This window comes from Corapipo altera, unplaced genomic scaffold, assembly GCF_003945725.1.
Source record: "Corapipo altera isolate COAL_440 unplaced genomic scaffold, ASM394572v1 24b, whole genome shotgun sequence".
Lineage (NCBI taxonomy): Eukaryota > Metazoa > Chordata > Aves > Passeriformes > Pipridae > Corapipo > Corapipo altera.
The window spans coordinates 5,998,829-6,025,689 of NW_020884888.1; the positions used below are offsets into that span (position 1 = coordinate 5,998,829).

A 26,861-nucleotide genomic window follows, 5' to 3' on the forward strand; every position below is an offset into this window, starting at 1 on the left:
TAAATCTAAATTTTCTTTCTTTTTCTTGTAAAACGTTCTACATATAGCACCATAAAGTAATCACCAACATGTCTGAAAGTCACCACTGAAGCTGGATCTAAGTCCACGGTAACCAGAACTTTCAGTGCTGCAAGTCCACTAATCCTGCTAAAATCAATGGGAACTCAGATACCCTGAGTTCCTCAGGTAATCTAAAACTAAGCTGTAAGTTTAGCGCCTAAAAATCAAGGTACTCATAGGGTTTTGTTCAAACCCAAACATTTGACTGAAGGTACGTATTTCTAATTTCCTACTGCTGAATCTATGAGAAACACATCACTGAGCAAACGGTATCAGGGAAAGAAAAGTTCCGCTCAGCCATCATATCTTTCCTCCATCAATGCGGATTATACAATCTAATAGTACATATGCTACTCTTTCCCAGACATGTTTAAAATTTGCATGGTAGACTTACAGAACCTTATGAAAATCTCAATACCAGGAATTTCTATTTGTATTCTCTTATTAGGATTTATTTTCAAAATTTTATGTTATCCCATTATTTCCAGCTACAAGCACTTGCAGCATTCAAAATAACTACACTCCATTACACTTGTATTTATTCTCTCCAGGTATTTATGAGAATGTGTGAAGAAAGCTAGACACAGTCTCCTCAGCCTCATAAAACTTTTGTTATTTTTTCTGTGAATTCCCCCTCTGCTCAGTCTTCAACATCACTCACACACGTGGCATCTGCTGCTGAGCACAGAACTGCAGGTGTGATTTTGCCAGAAGAACAGTAAGGTAATTATTGTCTCTTTGCCACATGATGCACCAACGCCATACATCCAAAATTGCATATACTTTTGCTGCAATAGCTTTACTCTCCAACTTGGCATATCCCAGATGTGCCACTCTCTAGACACTGCCACATCTGATGCTTTTCAACTTTTCATGCTTTCCAGATTTCTCCTGTCACTGAACATGTATGTGCTAAATTACCTTCTCCAGTTTATCGCCTCAACTCGCCAATTTACACCTCTCAGTATTTGGCAAGAGTCCTGCTTCCCTGCCAGCTTTCCCTTCCCTCCTTCATCCTACTTGTAAATTACTTCCTTGTTCTTCCTAACCATCCAACTTCAATAATTCATTTTAGTTTTTATTTCTGAATTCCATTCCCCTTCTCTAAAAGATTCCTCAGATGCCATACATTACCATATTCTACTTTGGTTTCTTACAGTCTTCAGTAAGACGGTTTCATCAATGCTCATGTTCACACAGTGCCTTTGGAAACAATGCATTATTTCTTCTGCAGGTTTGTACTGGCGGGAAGAAGCAGAGACTCCTGTGCCACCGCTATGAGATGGAGACTCAGATGGAGTGGATTTGTGACCCGGTCGGCCTTTCTATGCTGGCCCATTTGAACATTTTCTCGGGTTCCACCTCATGGACCTGGCTTTTAAACCTCCATTAAGCTACTTTCCTGAGATTTAAGATCTTTCTACCAGCACAGTCTCTCACCATCCACATCTAAAATTAACCTTTAATGGTGAGTCTCTAGGGTCTTAACCAGTCTGTTAACACTGACTGCGTACAAAACCCAACTAGCCCAAATTCACTGTAATCATTATCCAGTATAGTCAAAGTAGGTGCTATTTCTTTCTGGCCATGAACTGACCAAAATCAGAACAAAAGCACTGCAGATGCCAAGTACTAAGGTATGTTGGCAGATACCTGTGGGCAGGGCTACAATTTTCCAGTCTTCCAACCTCATCACCTGTGGCAGTAAGCAAGTTAAAAAAACAGCCACAAGTCATGGGAATAGAAAATTCAGCAAAAGGCGAGCAAGGAATGGTAAGAGAGAAATATGGAGCTCTCTCTCTCTCTCTCTACATATATGCTGAGAGCCAAAAGAATTTCTATTTTCACAAAAATTTAAAAAGGAAGAAAAAGACAGTTCTTCTGGGGTCCGAGCTCTGCCTCTCCATACAGAGGGCTCTGACAGCATACACTCAGTTTGTCTTCCCTTAAGTACTTCAAAAATGTTGATCTGATCTGGGTAAATACTGCCTTTGCTGGAAGCAGAAATCTTGCAATCCCTGCCATATTCCAATCCTGCCTACTTTTGAAGTAGACAAAGAAAATAAAATACCCATATCCATTCATGTCTCTGTCCTACACAGAGGTTTTACTTTACTTCAAGAAACAGCAGGAATTAGGTGGAAAATACAGAAGTAGGCATTGTAAATAGCTCCAATCCATATTCTCTGTTTTTCTCTACTGAAATCCATTAAACAGCTTTATTTTTAAATGGGGTACATCTTTCTCATTAATAAGAGATGAGAACGCATATCTGCATTATTTAGTATATTCTATATATCCAACTTCTGCATATGCTTCAAAAGGCTCTCCTCTTCCTGACCTCTATGAAGCACCATTCAGGTAACTCAGTCAAAAAGGTCCCGAGCAGAAAAGGCTGCAGTGCCACGGTAGCTTTATAAGATGAATTCAATTTTGTCTAACTTGTCCTTAGAAACCTTCAGTGATGGATGCTGCAGCGTGCCCAGACAGCCTCCTCCCCTCCTCACAAATCCACCTAACAAGTTTTTCCTAATCTTGCTTTTAATAATTCCTGCAAACACTGACAGTTGCTTCTCTGCAGATGCAAAGAATGCCTGAGCACTGCCCTTGTAGTATCCTCCCTAACACCTGCCCTCTAATTCATTGCAAGAAAAGTATTACAAATGTTTTGTGCTGCTCCTGGTTTCTCTTCAGGGCTGTCAAACTATCATAATTTTTTTACTGACCTAACATGGTACAAGATGAAAACTAGGCCTTTCAGCTTACATCATCACAAAATCTCTGAAGTTCTGGCTGAGGAGGACACCTTTTATATCAGACCCTGGAAACACTGAGGTTACCCTGAGGTTGCCCTTTTATATCTTGCAGTGGTATAAAGGGCCCACACAAGCCCTTTTTCCACTTCCATAGATAAAACAGTTGCTGCCCTTCCTTAACACCACATTTTCGGAGAATATCACGGCTGTGCCTTGCCTCGTTGCCAGCTGGCTACTTCCAAACCTTGCTACACTGTGGGTGAGCAGCTTAGCTGGTCCTCCCAGACTTTTCAGTTGGAGGCTGCACAAAACTATGCAGGAACTCAGCTGGCCCTACAGCTGCTTCTTCCCTCAAAGCAAGACAAAGCAGAGGTGCTGATGAGTTGTGTCCTATCTGCACTGGGGAGGTACTGGCCCTGGGTTCTCCCAGACCACAGGACTGTTCCCATTTGTTTTCCTTTCACCAGACACTAATGTCTTTTATTTTTGCTACTTATTTTGTTTGCTGTTGTTGCTTTTTAATTCCCTGACATCTTGCAGAGGTCTGTCCATTCACACAAACTGTAATTTTTTTGTCTGCAGGTATAGAATTTACCTTAATTGCCTAATTAAGATGTCCGTCCTTGACATTATGCCTCTACACAAGTCACATTAAAAGTACACACTGAAAATTTCCTAAGTCTCCAGGATTTACAGCTGAGATAACCAAGCACAAGTTATGGATTTTCAATCAAAATGAATGCAAATATCACAAAACACATGAAACTTCCCTATGCAAAGGTACACTGGTAATAAAGGTTTACAGACAGAGAGTTATGGATAGTGGGGAGAGACCCTCATATTACCATGAAAGACATCAATAAATAAGTAACTTTAAAATTAGTTTAATTCAAAAATAACTGAATCCAGTTTGCTACTGCTATTTTTAAAAACCTTTTATTTCCCCTCTTCTCTCTCAAGCTTTGACCAGTCATTTACAGACCAAGCTCTGCTTTGTCTAGAAATACTAATTAGAGATCAGCAATTTCCACTGATATCATTACCACAACAAATCTTGAGGAAGAGCCTAGAAACTTATTTCTTCTTTTTCAGAGGCACATACAGCTTTCACTGTCTTCTCACACTGAGTTCATATTGACTCAGACATCCTTCATTCCTCTGTATTATTACTCCTAAATCATAGAAATTACATCAAAGAAACCATAAGGGTCTGACTTTTATCACCAAAATAAATTCTGATTTAATGTACTCTTTGCAATACTTAGGCACAACAGGATAACATGATTAGAGCACAGTGGAGCTAGTGGTATACCCACCATGCCTTGTCAAGTGAGGATGCATGGTATAGTTCCAGTCAAAATTTGAACTTGGTAGCTTTTATGGGTTGGGGCTACATATGCATAGAAGACTGGACACATAATATCCATTACTGTTATAAGAGGTTGCGCACACAATCAACGATGTTTAACAGAGAAAACAAGCATTATCTGATTTAATTTCTGATTAAAAAAACCCTAACAATCCTAGTCCACTGTTTAAGTAAAACGTCCTGAAAATTACACATGATTCTGAAAGAAGCAGAGCTGTCAGACAGTGGTTAAAAACAACAAAACAAAAAACAAAACACATCTAAGCACATGGGAATTTGACTGCAACCAGTAGGGCTGCTTATACCCAGTGGGATAAGCATGTGTTCAAATGCTTTCATAGACTGGGACCAGAACCCAGTAGAATCAATCCCTAAGACCTAATTTTGAGCACAGACACGTGTACAGATTTTAGGTGGGCTTTCTAAGAGAGAGAGAGTTATTAAATTTGTTTGACAGATCCCTATTTAAGATGCAGATTTGCACACCAGATGCCTGCCTGAAGCTGAATATTTGAGGGGAAAAAAATCAAACAAAATGGTTGGATCATTTCTGAGAAAAAACATAATTTGATCTGACATAACCTAATTTCCTAGGTTTTTAATTTGCAAACTTAAGCTGTACCCCCTCATACTTTTCCATAAGTAAAATACAGAAGGAGATATCACAGTCTCCAGTTTGTGCTATGAGTTATTATACATGTGTTCTTGTGATATGGTTTGAAACTGGCTCCCTGCCAAGTCTCCAAACCTTACCACCAGAACTCGTCCGTCCCCCCCCAAAAACCTCAGGGAGAAGAGGGAGAAAAACAACCAACTAAGAAAACCCGAAACGAGAGAGAGACAGCTAAAGTGATATATATAAATATATTTACACCTATATTACAATTATATACAATTAAAATATATACAATTTCACAAGGGAAAGGGAAGGGGAAGGGAAAGGGAACAAAACCAAAATAAAATATATATATATCCCAATCAGTAGCCCGAGATCTAGTAACTAAAGAGTTAGCAAAGAAATATCCCACCACTCTCCTTGGGACAACCGAGAGTCGCTCTGGAACGATCGCTGGCAACCTCCGCCTCCCAAGGTTGACAAGGCCTTACCAGGCCTCGCTCCCCAACAGGACAGACTCAACAGCAGGGAACCTGCACCTCCAAGCCACTGGAGGGAAAGAGAGCGAAGGCCTTCCCTCCTTTCTTCTTATAGTCTGGCTTACGTAAAAATCGTAGGGAATAGTGGGTAAATCTGGACCCTTCCTTGGTTACAAACTGGTCAACAAGGAAGGCCTAGACCAAACCACCACATCATGCTATAGGTTAAAAACCTCCACTATTTTAAAATGTAAAAGTATTTTAGTTTTAAAATTAAATTCTAGGAATAAAAATACTTCTTTAGATTTATATATATAAATTTAATCTCCAGATTAATACATATATATGTTCACTGTTCCCTGTTAAGAAAGCACCCAAACCACCTCCTTTATATAACATTCATTCACTAAGCCTGGTGTTGCCTGATGTAAATATTACAAACAAACCTATGAAATGTGTTTTTTAATTAAAAGCCCATTTTGTGATCTGGCAATGTGAAATAAGCAGCGATCAGACTGCTAAGTCTGACAATACTGAACTGGCACTTCGTCTGTGGCACAGATTTCACACTTATCTGCATGCTTAAGTGCTGTGCTGGAAAAAAACAAAATGACACTCAGTCTTCCAAAACAAACCCACAGGGGATCTGCACAAACTCTTGGCGTATCAGGGGGTTCACTCTAATAACATGTTACATCAGAATAATGAAGCACTATCCTATTTGCATTTAACAGAAATAGACAGTAACTCTGTCGCAATTATTTCACACAAGTCAGCGTTCTGGTATCTCAAAAAACGCCCTGCAAAACCCAGCAAATGACGAGAAAGGCACACTGTATGCAAGTCAGCCTTGTGGAAGGGTCTGCCCAGTTTGGCTAACTATCAGTGAAAGGACTCCTTTCTCACCGCTGGATCTGCTCAAAAGGGGTTTATTACAGGCAGGGCTTGTTTCAATGAACTTGGGCTGCAGTGTGAACTTCAGTAGGATCCCTTGAAAGGCAGGGGGTCATTTCTTGATCATGGCAATTGCGCTTTTGACTCAAGTCGGAGGAGGAGCAGACCCTCTGTCAATGTTACTCTCAGGTTCTGATGGTAACTGCACAAACTCACTCAATACACAGTAAATGCTTCACCTTGCCATGCATGAGAAGGCGTATGGTAAGCGTGACATTGAGACCTCCTTCAGACACTTTTCCGTCCTTCGTGTTCATCCTGGCCTTGTATCTTCAATACTTGAAAGTAGCTTCGTTTTTCTTTTTTATTTTTTCTATTCACTTAATCAACCTACAGAGAGGGATAGAAAAAAAAGAAAAAAAGTACCATTGAGTGGCTGAAGCTACGCTGAAATGAGAATATCATGTTGTACAAACCAATTAACATTCCTCCCTTTGATTTTCTGGACTACCAGTTTAGTGTTGAAAAGGCTCCTTTGATTATTATCGCTCCCCATCCAACTCCAGCCCTTCACCAATTACAAGATAAATTCCTTTCTGAAACCTTAAAAAATTTTCTTAACTTCCTGTATTTCAAAGTTGAAAGTACAGAGCACAGCAGAGTGAAAAATGACGTTTTCTTGTGAACAGTACTTTAACCTTTGCAGTGTGTATATGAGAAACATATATATACGCATGTATTTTTTACATGTGCCTTGTGCGGTTTTGATTTCTCTCCTTGTTACTACCTCTCTCTCTTTTTGCTCTTGCAAAAGGGATATTTTTGTTTTCTCTCCAGCTAGAGAGAAATTAATTCTGAGCCTAAACACTGATCCCTGCCAGCAACAGCGGATGACACATTATCAAAGACATCTGAATAACTAAAAACCACTTGCTGTTGTAAATCTGGGCACTGTCTGACTTTGTTTTTGTCTATGAGGCCCAGAGGTGGCTCAGTCCCTCAAAGGCCAAAGCTGAGCTTCAGCCTGCAGTAGAAGGAAGATTTTTCTTAATTCCTAATGACAAATTGCAGATTTTCAGTCATTTACAAAGCCATAAATATCCTAAAATGCTAATGAAAGCTGCAAGGGTTGGCTTTGAAGGGATAAACAAGATGCATTATGAGTTTATTAATGCAAGGAAATTTATCAGTACAAACAAAAATGGGGGCAGGAAGGAATATTACCAAGGGCAGGCAAATTCCACAGTAGAAAAGGCTTAGTGACTCCTTATTCAGTTTGTCCTTTTCAGACTTAACTCATAGAGCATAAAACCCTTAAACAGACCGTGCCTCTCACTAACCATCCCTTTTGTTACCCATCCTCTCTAACAACCGCATTAGCTTTGCATCTTCGAGCTTCCCAAAAAATTGCCATGCTCGGGCACTGGCTAATGAGTACTCCTAGGGACAATCATTTTGTGATTCAGAGTGTACAGCAGTGTTTCATTAAGGTGGCAGGCTATTGTACCCTTGTGGAGATTGCTCAGGCACGGGACAAAACTGTTGGAGGGACCTATGGGATCATTCCCCTAAAAACACTGGAGGAACTATCACGCAGATTGTTTCATCCATTGATTAAGCTCCATCTTAAGAGCCACTATGTGCTTTACTAGACTAAAGTGAAGCCCACCTTAGTTGAACATGTTATCTGGGAGAGCAATCAACAGCAATGTTTAAAGAAAGAGCACAAGATACATGTATGGAGTGATTCCTGATCGACTTGCTGAGCTGCCAGCAGTCATGGTATTCTGGGAGACTGCATCCAGATCCACATTTTCAGAAGCCATTGGCAGACCACTCTTCCAAGAATCTGTCTAATGCCTTCTTGAATTCATACATCTGGTCTGCAAAAGTTCTGGTCTCACACGTTCATTATTAGTGTGGAAAAAAGTACTCCGCTCTATTTGCCTTAAATTTGCTCTTGTTACATGTTTTGCCCTGTAAGTACTATCTTAAGACCATTCCAGAAAGTCACTCATCTGATTGCTGAAGCTTCTCACTTCAGCCTGAGCCTGTGAGTGGCCAAACCACTCCTGACATTTTTGCTGGTGGGAAATACACTGGAAAATGCAGAGTTTTCTCTCAAGCCTCTGTAGGAGTACTAAGAACCACAAAGAGTTTCTGTGCCTTCAGTGACTAGAAGAGTAAGTAGCTGACATGCGTGGGGAGAGGTGAGAAGAAAGAGGAAGAAAGAGCAACTTAAAACTCCTCTTTCCTCCTTCCTGATTTTCCCTTGCCCAATGTGGACTCAGTGTATTTAATACCATATGATCCATCACCCAGCCTGTAGACACTGATATAAATCCATTTATTCCACATTTCTAGGCTTATCACTTACATTACATATTCCCTATTCTGATGGAGAAAAGGGGGACGAGCAGATAGGTGGCTGCACAAGAAGGCAGAAAACAGAAGCAGCCTGGCCATGTTTCTGATGCATTATGCGCACAAGAGGGTGAGAGGAAAATGAGGCAGATGGCAGGGAATGGCAGAGAAAGATATCAGGCTGTATTCTGCTTCTCTAAGGTTAGACCACGACTCAGAGGAAAGCCTGCAACTGGATGACCATAACAGTTCCTTCCAACAAGTTCAGAGCAAGGAGTAGAGGAGATGACTGTGGTTGTTCCCAGACTAAGAAATGGAATGGTCTCACGCTACTCAACCAGCTCTTTGCTGACAGCCAGAGGCTAAAAATGAAATTCCATCACAAATATCATTAAAAATATCACTGCTACCTAATTTTTAAAGGATTTTGTTACTGTCCCTCCCCCCAACAAGCTTAAACTCTGGCACCTGGTACTAAGAAACAGAACAGATGTCTGGGGGAGGGCTGAGAGTGTGTGTGCCTGCAAGGAATTAGGCAGCTGTGTGAGATACAAAAGGAATTAATTCAAAAAGGCAGTCTCACATGATAAGGAAATATGTGAAACCTGTACAGATACCGTGAAGAGAGAAGACTTACTATGCCAGGTCATTTACATCTGCTTCAGTCATCCTGAGAGTGAAAATATTCTGGATAAAACATTTACGCTTTTATAAAGGAAACATATAGCACTGTTAACTACCTGGGTATTTCAGTTTTAAAGACAGATTAAAACAAAATGCATTGTTGTACTTCATTGTTTTTAACTAATTAAAACAAAATTTTCTGCAGACAACATCGCAAACGTGCTGATCTAGATCTCTGTGTGCATGCAGGTGTCAGATCATGGCACAAGGAAGGGAATGGTTTTCTTCCACAAAGCCTCCTACCAGACAGCAATACATCTGTGTATTTATAAACCTACTGCTGTAATATAAATGCTCATTGTTAATATCTAATCAGTAAAATAATTTCCCTCTCCTTTGCAAAATCAGTATTTTGTACAATTTATTACATTCCTGGCTTACATGTATCTCTCTGCAAGCAAACAGAAGGCTAAACACATAAGGCTGGGAGAGCTGAGTCTTAGACTGAAAAAAAATCAGTGTGTCACACTTTTCATGAATGCCTGAGGACTCCGCAGGTGAGCAGAGAGCATCATGCAGGCAGATACAGTCACTGGCATGGCTAAATTTTAAGAGTGAGGGTATATGCATTTTAGCCTGCCTTCAGCAGAGAGCTGGCAGTGACAGGAGGACAGCTGGACAACATCATCTTTCTGACCTTGGGACTCTGGACCAGAATGGACAAAATCCAAGATCTGGGGTTCTGAAGTTCCAGGTGACAAGCAAAACGTATCATGCCCACATTGGACGGCTCCCAGCAAACTGCAAATCTTTGCTTCCCGTGGGGCTTTTACACTGTCCTGTGGACATTTTCACTGCTGTTTATCATGTAAAAGGTGAACATTTTTCTTCAAGTAGAAAAAGACATGCAAATGCATTTAAAAAAAAAACCAAACCCGCAACCTTTTAAAAACTCCAATAAAATGGGCAAATGCAAATGCCTTTTATCTGTAAGTATGTGTTTCTACACATTTTTAGTATCAGCTATGCCAAGCTGGCATAAAACCACATGTCCTATATGCTCACTATTCATTACATGCAATTTTCTAACACGGCTTTTCTACAATTGTTGGTAGATTGGGTGAACAAAACAATAAGCAGATAAGCCACATGTTCATCAGACTACTACAAAAACCAACGCAGTTCCTTGGGGATTTCAGTGAATTAATAAAAGCTACAAAATGAACTATACAACTGAAGGGCAGTGTCACATCCCCCACACGTGCTCACACATGGAAGTTAGGAATCCATGTGGCTAAGGGGGTAGTGTGAGATGGCTGCCTGAAGCCTGACACATGGAAAATCAACCTCATGACCTCCTTTCTTCCTACCTCTCAAGCCTATCAATTCCTTCCAAGAAAACAAACAGACCATTGCAGAGAATATGGTAGCACAGTGCTTAAAAAAAATACGTATGTTTTAAATCTCTAAGGTGACCACTTCAGGCACACAGGATAAGAAAGCAGCAGGCAAGGATGCCAAAGATGAATAAAATCAACGTAGTACCAAGGCAGACATCAGGCAATTGATCTCTGAGTTTAAAGTCCAAATAAATTACTTGACATTCGTGAATCTGCCAAGAAAGCTAATCATCTGGAAGATCCAGAGGGATGGGAGGGAGGAGGGAGAGAGAATGTGTACAGGGTGATATAGGATGAAGCTGCACAGTCACAGAGGTGTGCTGGAAAGCAAAGAGGAGAAAAGGAGAAAGGCAGGAAGAAAGAGAGAAATGAAGCTTCCGACAGCTGATACAGGGACTAATGTGAGAAAAATCAATGTGGAAGTAAGAATCACCTGGAAACATAAAGGAGAAGCCTGCTCCGTTATGTGAAACCTTGATTATACAGTTGTTAAATCTGAGCCTGTTGGGAAAAATGAAACTGGTCGGAGCACCCAGCACAGCATTCCCTGTGCTTGGGCCTCAAAACTTCTTGAACCTAATTATGATGCTTCATCGCCACCAACTGAAAGATGTCATTATGAAGAAAGCAAGAAAGAATCTACAGATGAAATTTGAATGAAAAAAACCCAGTTGTTCCACTGGAAGAAAAAAAATAAAAAAGATAAAAGAATGGGGAAAGTATAGTGACTGACATTCAGGAGAAGTCAAGTCTAATTTAAATGAGGACATTTAAACTCAGTCATATGGTTTCCATGTATATGTAGCTTTAGAAAAAGATAACTTCTATAAAGGAGACATAAGAACATTCAGTCTCTCACAGTAAATTTGTCATTTTCACAATATGTGGAAACACACCAAAGGAGGGGTAGCTAGGCAGATATCAAGCCATAGCATGGGGAGAGGAAAAGATGGGATAAATAAGGAGACTAAGATGAGATCAGAGTAATGTGAAGATGAACAAAGAGAATTATCATGAGTTATGAAGAATTGGAAGTTGGACAGTAACACACTGGTGTTATGAAGAAATAGTTCAGAGTTTAGTAAGAACTCTTAAAAAATAAGTTATTACCAAAAGAAAAAAAAAAAAAAAGATAGCAAGAGTGAATAGAAAAGAACAGAGAAAACTGAAACACAGGAAGTCATGAAAAGGCTGTAGTTAAGTGTTCTCAATCAGAAGCCTCCGGGTGGTGGGAGACCTCCCAGGAATTGGAAGAAACACACTGCCAGGGATCAAGATGAGAAGAAAGGACCTGTGCTTTCAGCAGAGCACAGTTCTTTGGAGGCAGATATATGCTATTCACATGAATTTAATCTTTCATTTAAACTGGAGGGAATACAGGAACACAGGAAAATTACTACAGGACAAGAAATGACAATATTATCAACAGAAATCAACACATTCAGCCATATATGTAAGGCTTAAAATTAAAAATAAGTTGTCTGCCATGGAAAAGTTCATGCTATCAAACGAAGAAATAACTGCTTAGCTTTCAAGTTCTTTGATAAGCCAAGCAGTTATTATTTATGATTTTTCACTTGAAAGCAACATCTCTGGATGTCAAAGGACTAAACAGGGTTATGATACAGAAAAACATTGGCAAAAGTTAAAAAAAAACAACAATCACAACTCTAAGTGAAATCCAAAGCAAAACCAGCTCAGATCCAGTTGTATTATTTTGTTTCAAAAACCTTTTTTTCAGAGAGCATGAAAAGGGATAACGATCAGCTGGTATACAGTCTCAGCTGAAACAACAGAAGATGATTGGATATTTGCTAAACCCACACTTCTTCAGTTTCTGTGTCAACTGAAGGATGAAGAAATCTAGTGTTACTAAACCACATTGTTGTGAGGTTACCAAGAACAAAAAGCTCACAGGTAGCCCACAATAATCAAACAGTAATATAACGACAACTCTTCAAAGGATTTATCTCCCAGTAATAGCTATTTGCAAAAGGAGAAATCAGGCTTTGGAGCACTCTAATTTTATACAGAAGCCTCACTAGGAGAACCTGATTAATGAGAAATAGCTAAAGAAGCAGGCGCAGCATGAACCCTTCTACTTCAGCAGTTCCATCTCCCAAATTACTAGAGAGGACCATACAGAAAGGAATGAGATTATACATTTTATTCACATCCTTATAATTTACATCCCCAAAATAGATTTAATGCTAATCTCTAACTCTTTCATGAAGTGAACAAGATCTGCAGAACTCGGTTCCCTCAAAATGTCGTATCATGACCCATTCTAAGTAGTTTGATCATTGGTAGGGATCCAAAAATCCAGAAATGAGAAAATTAATTCTTTGTGTTACCAGAACAAAGCCTGTGTGTGTCTGTGTGTGTGTGTCTCAGTTGGAAAAACGGGTTTTTGCTAAAAAAGATAAAATAAGATACAGGAATAGCTCAAGAACTAAATTTAAAGAAACACTAGAGAGAAGTTTTCAGGAAATTCATAAATCCCATGCTCAAATAGATCTAAATAACAACTAATAGGATAGCAAGCTGAACATGGGCCACAGAGAGCAGCAACTGAGTACACCAACAGACATAAAAATACATGTGGTTTGTTTGTTGGGTTTTTTTTAAGTGGTAAAATATTAGCTCAAAAGTCAAAGGAGATTAAAAAGCAACATATTATTCCACTAGTTAACAGCTCCCAACAAAAGGCAGTTCCACAGCTCTAAAAGTCACGTGCTTATTTTACTAATTATTGTAAAGATGTCTTTATCTGTGATACAGTAAGCTCTGTATTTACTACAGACAGACAGATGTAAAACTGACATGGAAAGAACATAATGAAAAAATAACAGAACAACTTTTAAAGGCAAAAGCAAGTATAAAAACTGGCAAGACTCCAGTCGTTTGAATGTAATTTTATGAAGTCTGTGAAGCGGCACTAGTTTTTCCTTGACAGATATGTTTAATGGTATTTAGCCAGAGGAAGAACCTATCCTATCTATAGAAGAAGTTGTCTTGTGTTCTCCCTAAAAAATGAAATGCCCTCGCTGCTTACAACTGATGTGTCAATTGCTGAAGATCACTAGATGTCGAATTATCTTTGAAGAGAACAGTAAAAGATTAGAGACTTATATTTTCTATTCTCAACTCATGAATGTTTAGCTGCTGAACTTGATATATATGAGTCCCATTCTTTCAGTGGACCACTTCTCCTTGTGCTAGTCAAAAAGCAAACGTTACAGCCAATGGCACTGGTTGTTTCCTTTTTGATTTATCGAAGGAAGCAAACAGCAACCTATTTATTAATTCTTCTACTTATAAAGCTTTTTGTAAAGCCTTCTGACTAAACAATATGGTATTGTGAATTTATTACAGGAATAAAAATCAGAGAAGCACAATAAAGGCTATTGTCTCATTCACAAAACTATTTCCTACTATCCACATTCAATGACAAATTGTTTATTTAACATAAATTAATGTCAAAATATTATTCTGTGTGTGAATAGACAGCTACACGCTGCAAAAATAAAGAAAGTCATCGCTTCAGAAAATATCACATGTCAAACAGCTAATAAATGCTATTAGATGCCTGGAAATCAAGTATCAGGAAATTTAGAAAAACTGTATCATGGCATTTAGCAAATGCCAAACAGATCTGGGATCTGAGCGAAGTAAGTAATTTCCAGCCTATGGAAAACACAGTGATTATTTTGCCAAAGGTATCTTCCATCTTTCTTTTTTTTTTTTCTCCTTTCCGTAATTATTTCAGAAAGAATTACCTTGGCAGGAATGCAGAGAGCATCTTTACAGTTCGCCACGAACTGAAAAACAAGCAGTGCAGTGTGCATGTCGATACTCCGTACAGATCCAGTAGCCAACTAACACTTCTCCATATGTGAAAAAGCCAGGCAGATAAAAGCTCCTGCAGATAGAAGCTGCCACGCTAGACTAATGAAACAGAAATGCTTCCACTAATAAGAAATTGTGGCAGCCCACTATAAATTACTCCGCAGACATAATCTCCAGGAGGATTCGATGACGAGTTCAGGACAGACAGAGCAGAAAGTGGCTATCTTTCCTTTCCTAATGGCAGCAATGAAATTAAGAGTAAACTTCATCATGAACCTGTCAGTTTGCAATATAAGGGAAGAGAATGTATGCATATGGTAGACCAGTTATTTACCAAAGAATCTAAAGCTCTAATCATAGCTTTGAGTACAAAATCAGCTTTACCTGCCACTTTATCCTCTGGCTCCAAAATCCTCAAGCAAGGCACCATGTTTCTCAAACCCCTGGGATTTTTTATGTTGCTTGTTTCAAATAGAAATTTGGCCTTACTTGCTTATGTTCAACTAAGAAACAGATACTCCAACTAACTTGAATTAATCATTCCATATGATGTGAGATAACCCCCACAGGGAAGGTGGGGGAAGAATTGAGCAGACCACCACCACCACCAGTAGCATAGTGGTCTGTCCAGCACAGAGCTGTTTACAAGAACGGCCTACTGTATAAAAACAGATTTTTGGTCCACACCTGTTCCTGGAAAAACCCTACATTCTAACGTAAACATTGTAAACATCTGTTATACCTGTTAAATTATCTCTGCCCACTAAAGTCAAATGCATGACTTTCACATTTCCGCAATTAAACAGTTTTATTTTTAAACAGCATTTAAATTGCACATTTACCTTAATACAGTTTAAAACAAATAAAGCAATAACTTTGCTTGTTGATTTAAAAATAAGTCTACTTGGCACCAAAGGAGAGTCAACCTAAAAAAATGTTACTTTTTCCATTTTTTAAAATCTCTGAGAGAACAGAGAAATCATTCACATGGTCTGTTTCCAAGATATTGTAAGTGAACTAGATTTACATACATGTATAAAAAGACACATTTCAATACAGAATGCATATGTACGTAGAATATGGTTAAATGCTGGGAAGCAAGTAAGGTATATTTTTTTACATGACATATGTGGCCAAGGATAAAAGACTGCCAGGGCATAATCTAATGAGCAAATATTAAGAATAGATTGATTTTAAAAATGAGATTTTTATCTTTAGTAAAAACAGTCTCACAGACATAGAGATTTGGAATTTTCTTTGTCAGTACATACAGGAGTACAGATAAGTTTCTTATTGATCAAAGGAAAAAATTCCCCATAGCGGTAGAATAGTCCAAGAAATATGGAAGGTTCTTTAATTGGAAATATTAACCCATCAAGTATGTTCTGAATGGGCACAGAACAAACAGATATTTAAACATCTTTAGGTTTTTATAATTCCATCAGTGTTGAAATGATATCTGCCCTAGAATATATCTTTGTCCAATCTATTTGTAAATTAAAGGCTTAAAGGTTTTCTAGACATATTTGGTTTGATAAACATGGGTCAGTTGTTTCACTCAAACCACAAACATGGTTGTAGTTTAGAGAAAAGAGGTTAATAATAATAATACATTTCACCTTATTAAACAGAAAAATATTATCTATTGATATAACTGAATCTCTGACACAAACAAGAAAAATATCACTTTTGTCATCACCTTAATTATGTTATTTACAAGGCTGTGATTTGAAAATCCTTTCACATTTCCTAGATAATAAAATAAATACTTATTTAAAGAAAGGGAAATTCATACAGCATCTAATGAAGGGAAGAGGATGAGCTCCCATCCTTCTGTCACAAAGGGATTGGTACCAGCCTCTGGAATGTAAGACATGGGCTCCCTCCTGGGACACAACACTTGTGCTTCCTTGAGGCAAGGATGGATTGGGAATTGTCTGAGAAACTGGTCCAACAGCAGCACAGCTGTAACAACTGCAAATATGGCTAAGCACTGCAAAGACTTCCATCATTCATGGGCATAAAAGGGAAAACAAGAAGCAACGTTGCCATGTCCTGCCAGGATTTGTTGCCTTCAAAAGTCACAAACTGATATTTAAGTTCTCAGTCACTGGTGGTTAGTCAAAACATACAGCATTATACAGATTTTACTGTGAAACTCAGGACTATGCAGTGAATAAAAAACCCCAGTAAGTTCCAGGGCCTCATTTGAAACAAGATTTAACAAAAAACCCCAATCAAAAAAAACAACAACCAGCCCACAATAAATGACTCTTTTATGGGCCATCAATACTCAGAGTAAAGAGCCAAACACATGCCAAGATTTAAGCCACTTAAATCAATATTTTTGTCACTGATTTAAACCAGGAGACTCTTTAAAACTCAAAAGCCAGTCTAATTGATGAAGTATTAAAAAAAAAAGGAAAAAAATCAAACAGTTTATTTATTAGTGACTTCAAAGTGCTAGTTTTAAAGTGAGCCACTATATCTTGCTCTACCACTGGGAAAAAACAGTACTAAAGCCATCCATTTGTTACTTCTCTGCAACCTTTAGAATGGAAGGAGCCTATTTTTGAATAAACACTCATTTGCTTCACCCAGTAACTCAGCCGAAACAGTGTTTCATGAAGTATTTGTCCTTCTGTCTAAACTTCAGTCCCTTTCCAAATAAATACATGCATACATACCTACCTGTGTATTCGTGCATGTATGTATACAAGTTTCCCAACCACTTTCAACATTTTTAAGAGATGATACAGGGATGTCAAATGCGTCAGGTTCACACAAGTTTCACTGAGACACAAACTAGAGGCACAAGGTCACAGTTCCACCGCAGGAGAAGTTCTGGTATGAGCCAAATAGGACAAGATGAAACGGCCTTAAGTTGCACCAGGGGAGGTTTAAATTGGCTATCAGAAAAAATTTCTCCACCAAAAGGGTTGTCCAGCATTGGAACAGGCTATTCATGGAAGCAGCTGAGTTACCATCCCTGGAGGTATTTAAAGGAGGTGTAGATGTGGCACTGATGGCACTGAGCTCAGCAGCTCACAGCCAGCCACGCCATGTGGTAGCCTCCTCTCATAGTGATAATTGCAAGAGAGCAAAGTGGGAGGAGGGGACTCTGAAAGTCAACTAATACAATTGCTGAAAAAGCTCCCATATTCAGAGAAACTCCCAACAAAAGATGCTTTAAGCAGACACAGGACAAATATTCGATTTCCCCCCCCCTCCACTGCTCCAGTAGCTTTGTGACTCATATGCAATCCCACTACCTTTAACAGAGTTTCATGGACATAACTGGATGTGTACTTTGGTCCTCTGTGTTCTTCATGAAAACAAGACAGGATCTCTGCTAATGAGAATGCTTTGACTCTGCCCTTAGCTTCCCACCTTTGTCTTGGGACCACGAAGTAGTCCATTCGTTCATTTAAAATAAAAAAGTAAAGATCAAGAGAAGGTAATTACTGACTTACTGCAGAGACTCCAAAGATGTGATGAGGAATAGGTTAGTACTAAATAAATTTTAAAACCCCCAAAATTAAAAAAAAAAAGCATTACTAAAATTTTGGTACTATCTACATCAATAACTAGAAGAGGGTATTAGCAACACATTAATGACAGTCATTTGGAAGGACTGCAGATGTTAAAAAAAGAGAAGAGCTCAAATAGGAGCAGAAAGATAATAACCCAAAAAGTAACACAGTGAAAAGAAAGTGACAATAAATCTACAACACAAACAATATATTTACAATACAAATACAACAGCTAGGGAAACCCAGTTCTTAAAAATTAGTTAAATCTGGAAGGCTCTGATGATACAAAAGGCCTGGGGATGACATAAAGTTGCAAATTAAAGGTTGAAAACTTACACTTTGAAGCAGGGAAAGAGGAAACGATTATGTTCACATAACCATCTCCTGTTTCATATTTGTATCTGGACACTCCATAACCCTAGCAAACCAAAACAAAAAGAACCCCAACCCCCCCCCCCCTCCCCGAAAAAGTGGAAAAAGAAAAAGTAGGAGTTTATGAGAGAAGAGTGGAAAACACCTATTAGTTAAAAATGATAGAAAGATGGAGGTGAATTTTAGCCACTGTCCAGTCTATCTTCTCAACACTCACTTTGTAATGGAAAGCACATGAACTAATGAGGTCTCTTTAATCTCCAGTCTCCAAGACTTTGGACATTTTCTGTCTCTTTTCCATTTTTACCAGAGTCTTGGCATTATTTGTACTAAAGTTAGGGAGGAGAGAGATGTTTTAGAATTTTTTTTACTATTATTTAGTCAATAAGTAAGTTAGCTCGGTAAGAGGAAAAGGAGGTCATACAGTATTCAAAAATATACAATACTTGTTTTCTTTTTTCCCCTCTAGTGCTCTGTATTGAAATCTGAAAAGCCCGTTTCAGATTCTGCACGTTGCTATTGCACACGTAATAATAGGACACACTGGCCTTTGATACAATTCTCTTCAGGGAACAAAAGCTTCCTTTGGCACAACTACAGCCACTGCTTGTTGTAGGTTACACATGTCTTTCCAGTCAAGCATGATTAATAACTGTTAAAAAAAAAATGCTCATGACCCATGGCAAGTATTCTTTCAACTATAATACCAGCATTATGGGCTCTGAATCTCAGTAATTTTAAAATGTGCTTCTACAATGGAACTATAATTTAATTACTTTTTCTGCAGCCTGTTCCATTTTGTTTCATCACTTTGATTGCACCATGCACTTGGCAGCTTATGGAAGACTGCATCTGCCTCCAGGATTATTTCACTGGGCTCTTTCGACATCTGTTTCTGAAAATGACTTTATTTGCAGTGGCATAAAGAATAATCAGAGACTTGTTTAATCCACACAAATTGGAAAAGCGAGAGACACAGAGACAGAGATGGAGACAGGGAAGAGACAGAGGGAAAAGAGAAAGCAAATCTATGCTGCATGCCCTAGAAGACATCAAAATAATCTCTCCTTTTCCTGTACTTCTGAAAATGCTGTTATCTGATGGATGATATGATACATGGAAAGATGAGTCACTAAGTCAGTTCCATTTAACGTTTAGGAGGAGTTCATAGCCGCAATACATACGACACTCTAGCCAAAGCTTCATGTTGTGCTTGATCAGTTTAATATAATTTTCAGGAATTACATTTGCAACCTCATCCATTGAGAATTACAAAGCAGCCTGAAATGATCTGTAGCAGTTGACAAAAGTCCTTATAATAAATGAGTTAAACCCAGGCTCCAGCCTGACCTGACATCTTTCCAAAGGCAGCTACAGTCAACACCTGTTGCAGAGTGCCATAGCAGAGTTTAGCAGTCACTCTGGTGGATAACTTCCCACATACTATCAGTCATGAACTGGGTCACCTGTGTATCAGATGGCCAAGTGCAAGGCCTCTGTAACATGCCCCTGCCTGCATGAGCTTTTATTCAGCACAGTGGAAACCACCATTGTCAACTCATCTTTACTTTTGTGTTATGGATGGCTTTGTTAACACACAAACCATTATGAGCATTTAAAGAAATATTCTCTAACAGACCACAGCTGTTGGCTGTGTTTTGTTTCGTTCTTTAGTTCTTTTTGCTTATTTTTTTTCAGAAGATGAACAGATATTTGTCAAGAAACATCCACTGTCTCCCTAAGAAAGTGCTGCAGGGAGGCAGATCCAGCAACAGAAGCAGACAACATGGCTTTAAGGACCAGGGCCACTAAAATTCAAAGCACTGGAGGGAGCAGACCATAAGGATAACAAGCAGAACAATCCCTAACATGGTCTTACTTTTGAGAGTTTAAAATCTTGCCCATCTTATTGCTCCTTTCTTTTTGGAGATTTATTCTGTATTATTTGTTGGTCTTCTGGGCTATATTGCTTTAGCAAGCACATCAGAAATTAGTTGCTTTGGACACATATATTTTACTAAGAATTACTTAAAAACAACCCCAAAGGGGGCCTTACAGTTCTCAGAAAAACAATGAAGAAAAATCATTGTCCCCAGAAGTAATAGGTACCATGGAAATGCACAATAGCTGGACCCAAACAATTCTGTAATAGCCTGATTCCCATGGTTGTGTAGCCTTAACTAACTGTAACAAACATTTGGGCTTTCCTTTCTCATATAACCAGAATGACTCTTGTCCCAGTCAAGATCCCAGCTTGCTTCTGGGATTTTATCCATCTAGGGCAAGTAACATGCTCTTAAGAGGTGCCCATGCGCTTTATTGTTGTCCCCATCAGAAAGTCACAAAAGGGAAAACCAAAAAATTCCACTTCTGTATTGCACTGCCTCACCTTTCCTCAGCAAAATACAGCAGGTGAGCTGAGGACATGAAAAAAAATCAAAGCTCTCACATTGCTGATCTACTTACAGGCAATACGAGAAGCAAAACTCCACTGGCAACCTGTGTATCTAGTAACTTGGAAATCTTGACAGACTGCATTTGGAAGCCTAGTTATTTTCATGAAAGACATAATCCCCAAAGTAAACAACTCAAACTTTTGGAAGGAAATAGACCAAACCAAAAATTCACAGCTAGCGAAAAGGAAAGGAGCCATCAGCGTATTTTGCTGACGAATTATTTGAAACCCCGGAGAAAAAGGTTCTCTCCCCTTGTTTCTAACCAACTCCCACCAATAACCCTCTGATGTCTGAAGGCAAAGCGAAGATTTGATAGAAGATACCAGCTATTCACAGAAGGTTTCTATTTGGCTAAATCAGATAGGGAAGCTGCCCTGAAGAGTAATACACTCCAGTGGTAGAGCATGCTGTGAAAATCCCATTAACAGAGATTATTAACAATTATTTTGTTTCTTTTTTTATTTTTTCTTTTTAATTTAGGCAAATTTACTTCCTCCTCTCATTTTCCACCTCACATGCTTGGGCTGCAACACAGCAGTTGTGCAGGGCCAATGGTAAAGAAATTATTTATTGCTTTTCTAGAGTTCTGAAGTAAACTGTACACAGCATAAGACACACAGAGGTTATTACAATCTGACAAGGCTTTGTTGTCTTGCCAGTATTACCAAAGAACAAAAGCCATCATGCTTAACTAGAAATTCTCCCTAAAGAATTTGTAGGAATTTACTGTTTAACAGCCAATGTGAAAATAGGTTTGCCTATGAAGTATCAGCTAGTGACCACTATTGGACAATGAGTAGATGTCTGTGCTGTACTGCTGGTCAGACGTGGGTCGGCATTTCTGTTTCATAAAAAGGGTCCCTAAAGACAGGATAACTGTTTGAACATACAGATGTTTACCTTAGCTTAGTCACATGAACTTGGGATGAAGCTTTCAAACCACTGGTAGCTTCTGAAGAGATAGAAAGCGATGCAATCCTTTAAGCACTGGTGATAAAAGCAGTTTATAAGATCAGGGTCAAGCCAGGACAGGGCAGCATGGGGCAAGTGCCTCTTCACTCAGGTTACTTAACAACAATACAATTGTAACCTTGTTGCCTGTGCTGATGCCAGTTTGGATGCTGGTGCTAGCACCTGCTCCGATGTTCAGAGGTTGGGTATGTACTTCGGTAAACAACTAACCCAGTGTTGGACAGACTCTCCTGCCAGCAGGACGCAGAGAAGGAAGGCTGAATGAGAAAAGAGTGGGAGCTGCACCCTGACGCCAAGGGAGCAGAGGGTCATGTGGAGCTGACATGTGGAGAAGACAAAAGAGAAAGGGTGAAAATGTGGCACTGAGTCAGAGAATGGTACTTCTGCCATCACTTGTGGAGGGAAGATGGTGCCCCATGATGCAAAAAGCAGAGAACACAGTAGCCAGCTAACTTGGCTATTTTTTTTTTCCTAAGGGAGCATTGAGAGCAAAGAGTCAGTGGAGATCGAATGACTGACAAGAGGGAAGAGACCAGTCAAACAGGTGCTAAGGGTCTGGGATTGCATCAGCCATGATCAATATTAAAAATGAAGTAAGCATAAAAGTTGAAAAAAGCACTAGGGTGGGTGCTCTGGCACAGAGTTCAAAGTCCTGAAGTCAGGGTATAGGTATGGTCACACTTGACTCATAAATACTTGAGACAGGTAGTGTGAGGATAATGTGTCGGTCCTCTTAAAAGCAATTTTTTAAGAAATCAAACTTGTGTTCTGAGGAAAGTTGAAAAACCAGCTTGGAAAGAGTGGAAATTCAGTGGAAATTGGTTTGGGTCTTGTCACACAGTCAGCAGTCCTCACTGGGGAAGAACTCTCCTCCTGTCACCACTGGCTCATCCAAAGCACTTAAGACATATCTCAGGAAGCAGCAGGAAGAACAGTTCATGCTCTGTCCAACGCATTTCCACCAAACTCCATCAGCAAGAGAAATTCAGAAGCACAACCTGCCTTTTACCCACCAACCCTGTCTTAGGCAAGGCACAGAAATGTTTTTTGAAGACGCTATAAAGGCTACAGTGGTAACAGGGAGTAGCTCCCTCCAAAAGTAAAACCTGTGTGTCAGTAAAAACAGTAGAGATGCCTCCTGAGTGCTGACAGGTCCTTAGTTATTTAGGTTCTATCTGACTACAAAACAGAGTGATTTAGGCTTGAATTAACAAGCATGTGGAGGATCCTGGCGCCAGCCCATTGTGGGCACAGCAGCAGCCAAACCACCATGCCACCAAACCTTGCTACCATGAAACAAAATATTGTCTGCAGTCATTCTATCTTAAAAATTAAGGTCGTAATTATAGGACAGTTATCTCCCAGCAACTACCCACAGAGGCAGTCTAAGACTGTCTGGAGTCAACTAGTTACATCCCATGCTACATCAGAAGAGCCAACCTGCTCAATGTACAGCACCAAAGAAGGACCACACTATAGCATATGAACTGTTCCTTACCCCTTTCCCCTTGACATGCTCCAGACAAATTAACCATTTTCTTGCAGCACTTAAGGAAACTTACTTTGCTTTCTGATGCTCCATTTCTCAGCTATGTAACTGATTTTCATCTTCAATTTACATATACATCCTTGAAATGAAATCAATTAAAAGTGGTTGAAATGAAAATGGACTCTGTTTGCAACGGGCAGAGCTAGTTTCTGTCTGTGGCTGTCCTTCAACTCAACAGGAGAAGTGATAAGATACAAAAGGAAAATGATCTATGTGGGAGGCTTCACTGGTCTCTACTTAATTAGCTGCTGTTTAGTATGTGAAACACACAGCAGCGTGCACCTTCATGTCCACACACGTACTTATAAAACCAATGTGCAGTGGTAATGGGATTGATGTATTTTCTATAAATTGGGAAATAACAACAAAACAGTACCAGAGGAACTAGTCAGTGTTACTCCAAAAACAAATCACGATTTTCCCACACTGCAACAGTTTGTTTAATATTGAGCTCATGAGTAGGATCTTCTTTGTCTTCAAGTGCTTCCATAAAGCAGAAGCTCTGTCTTTGCAACAGCATTCAGTCACACTACCTAGTTTTCCCAGCCTGTACTGTAATATAAAATCAAGATAACTGAGAGATCAGCCATGCAATACACATACACATATATATATATCTATTCATACCACATAAAACTGCCTGTATCAGCCCCAATGCTCATCCAGTGCTCAGAGATAATATTTTGATCACATAAAATGCAGCAGCAACCACTGTTTTATCGCACAGTCATTCTATACACAAATGTCAGATTATGTATTGTTCTTGGCAATGCAAATGTCAGTTTGGATTGTTCACAGGCTACAGACAGCCCCAGGTTATTCTGAGTCTCCTTTGGAGCTGAGGCATGAATTCTCAGCACCACACAGAAGAAAAAGCCTTTCCCAAAAGGGGTATGCTGGTCTTGCCTTTCTGGCATGAAAGAAGCACAAATAAAATATTAAGTCCATGCTTTCTAACCCCTAAATTGCAGCATGAAAAAAAAAAAGCAGGGCAGGACAACTTCTGTGGATATGTAAAATTAATGATCCAGCTTCTCTGATCTGTGAGCATAGGTGAATGGTGAGCGAAAAGTCACAGGTAGGACTCTTCTGGGCACAAACTAGACCTTTAAGGAGGATGTCAGTCATCTAAAAAACATGTAAAGGAGAACAGCACAACCCTTGGTGGATGACTTCTACAGAGAATCACTCCTTTACCGTTTCTACAGCAACCTGTTGATTATAAAATGTTAATGGTGGAAGCCTGTGAACTAAGAGTGTGAAAGAGAAGGCATTTTAGGAAAAAGGAAGTATTAGACATACCTAGTGTGTTAATTGTTGCCCTTTGTTTCCTTTGATTTCCTTGTGTTCTAAACAGAAAAGGTGGTGAACCACTCTGAAGGATTTCCTGGGCTTTTGCGCCAGCCTCCAAATGGCTCTGCTTCACAGTTTCTCATCGTAACAACTTTGATTAATGACAAAATTGAGGAAAAAACATGTAGACTGTCTGAAAATGTCAAACCTAATAATTTTTGGTTTGTTTTGGAATTTTTTGTTCTGAGAAGCATAAATTCTGTTGAAACATTAGGACCTTAGAAAAGAATTACACGGGTATTTTGTTATTACGGCTAGCTGAACAAAAACCCCCCCAAACCTCCAAACCCACAACACTGCCTCCCAGAGTATTTCTTCAAAGATGAAGTTTCAAATGCTACACAAAACCTAAGGCATCATGTTTTTTATATGAGGTGTGTATGGGTTAATAAAGGGACATCTTGGTGACATTCCCCAAGCCTTGGGCAAGCTGATAGTGCCTCTCCTCACTTTAAGCCTTCCTCCCTGCTGGTTAGTTCTAGAGACTCAAATAAAAATATTCTGAATTTCAGCAAGGTATTTCAGCAAACAGCAAATTTCTGTTACCTAACAATATGTCAAATATCATCCATTCCCAGACATTTCTGCAATTGAAAAACAGTGAAAGCCAGCTCTTCCAGGAATACAGATAACCAAGATAACCGCAGTACTGAAATGTCACTGTACTCTTAATAGTAATAGCAAAAATAATAACAGAACAACAAAAGAGAAATGCAAAGATGACTAAATACATCAGCAGTACCTTTCAGGTTGTGCAAACACATAATGCAAGTCTTTCTATTTCCTGAATCACAGAAGCACAGGAGCTGCTGTAGAGGAATAGTTCCAGTTTACATGTTCTCTTCCCCCGCCCACCCCCTCACACCACTCCCCAGCTGCTGATATCCCAGCACTTCTGAAAATGACTCTTTTGCCATCCACCTTTTGGAAATACATAATGTAAAACTCAGTGGGTCTTACCATCTCCTTACTGATGGACTATTAACATAACCTGGCTTGACTTTAAGTGTAGACTGAATATAGTAACAGCTGCACTCTTTCAGAAAACAAGGTACGGAGTTATTAATTTGGCCACCAGAGTCATCAGACCAGAGTTTCTTATTTGTGGCCAAGAAATTTCTTTCAGAAATACAAAAAAAAATTAAGAATCCATGTAGTGGAAGATAAAGTGACTCACATGTTCTACAGAGGGTTGTAACTTTGAGACATGTAGGTTTGGCTGGAAGTAGATTTGTACACAGCCTACTACAAAAGGCATCTTTGTGGTCTCTCCCAAAAATCCCTAAGTAAGTGACAGACTACTTGGAAGACTATCATGAAAACATCCTTTTCATGTAAAACCGAGTTGTTCTATTGCTCCTTTCTTTTTAATTTTAAACAAAGAGTCTTATTTTTTTACATGAAGAACATTCCAAATCCCACTTTCCAATTTTTCTCACAAAATACGCTTGCAGCATGTATTAGAATAACAATGGTTCTTTCCAGGGAGAGGTCTTTGCTGGATGAAGTGGCAGCTAGCAGATATCTAGCTGGTAGCTGGTAGAATACCAAAATGGGAACCCACTGACCAGACTCTCTCCCAAGCTTTGAGGGAAAACTCCCTTTCCTCAGCCCATTATCTCCCTTGCTTGAACACAGATGCACTTCTCTGGACTATGAGAGGAAGGAAGACTTCTGCCTCCATGTGGAAGAGGGACACCCTACTGTCCCGTGTCCATTCACTCCACAGAGGAGCAGCTCAGCATGAGTAATGAGACACAGGTATGGAAGGGTGGCTGGAGTGCAAACACTAGCAATGACAAAAGACAGGCATGAAGCCCTACACTGACATCACACACACTACAGACAACGGCAGGTACCCTGAAGTCCAGGTTCAGATGGGTGAAAGTCCCTGTGTCCATATTTCCTCTGGTGGGTGCCACCAGAATATACAGAAACTGAGTCCAAGGTCTCAGGTGCAGCTGAAGTCAATTCATCTACTCATGCCATTTCCTACACTGCAGCTGTCTTCCAGATCCTACAGGAATTCTGGCCAAGCCCAGCCTTGCTATTTAGACCTATACCTCCTATGAATGCAGCTTGAAGACTCACAAATTTATATGTTCTCACTGCCAAAAATGGTGCAGCAAATTCTGCAGCCACTGAAGACAGTAACATCCCATGGACTATTTGGGGACTTACCTAGCTCAGAGCAAGGGGCCACAGCTACACAGGA

At 39.4% G+C, this 26,861-nt stretch overlaps 1 protein-coding gene across 20 annotated transcripts in view; it reads right to left on the minus strand.

The window, feature by feature from the left end:
• LOC113947352 (poly(rC)-binding protein 3-like) overlaps positions 1–26,861 on the minus strand; it is a 462,347-nt gene that overhangs the window by 57,842 nt on the left and 377,644 nt on the right. For 19 of the 20 annotated variants that reach the window (XM_027643823.1, XM_027643822.1, XM_027643818.1 and 16 more), the window contains one exon: positions 6,414–6,564. In XM_027643823.1, the coding sequence (XP_027499624.1) occupies positions 6,414–6,491 (78 nt within the window). In that variant the 5' untranslated portion in view covers positions 6,492–6,564. Of the gene's footprint in view, positions 1–6,413; positions 6,565–20,007; positions 20,019–23,955; positions 23,962–26,861 lie in introns of all 20 variants that reach the window. The other variant, XM_027643808.1, reaches the window with a different exon arrangement.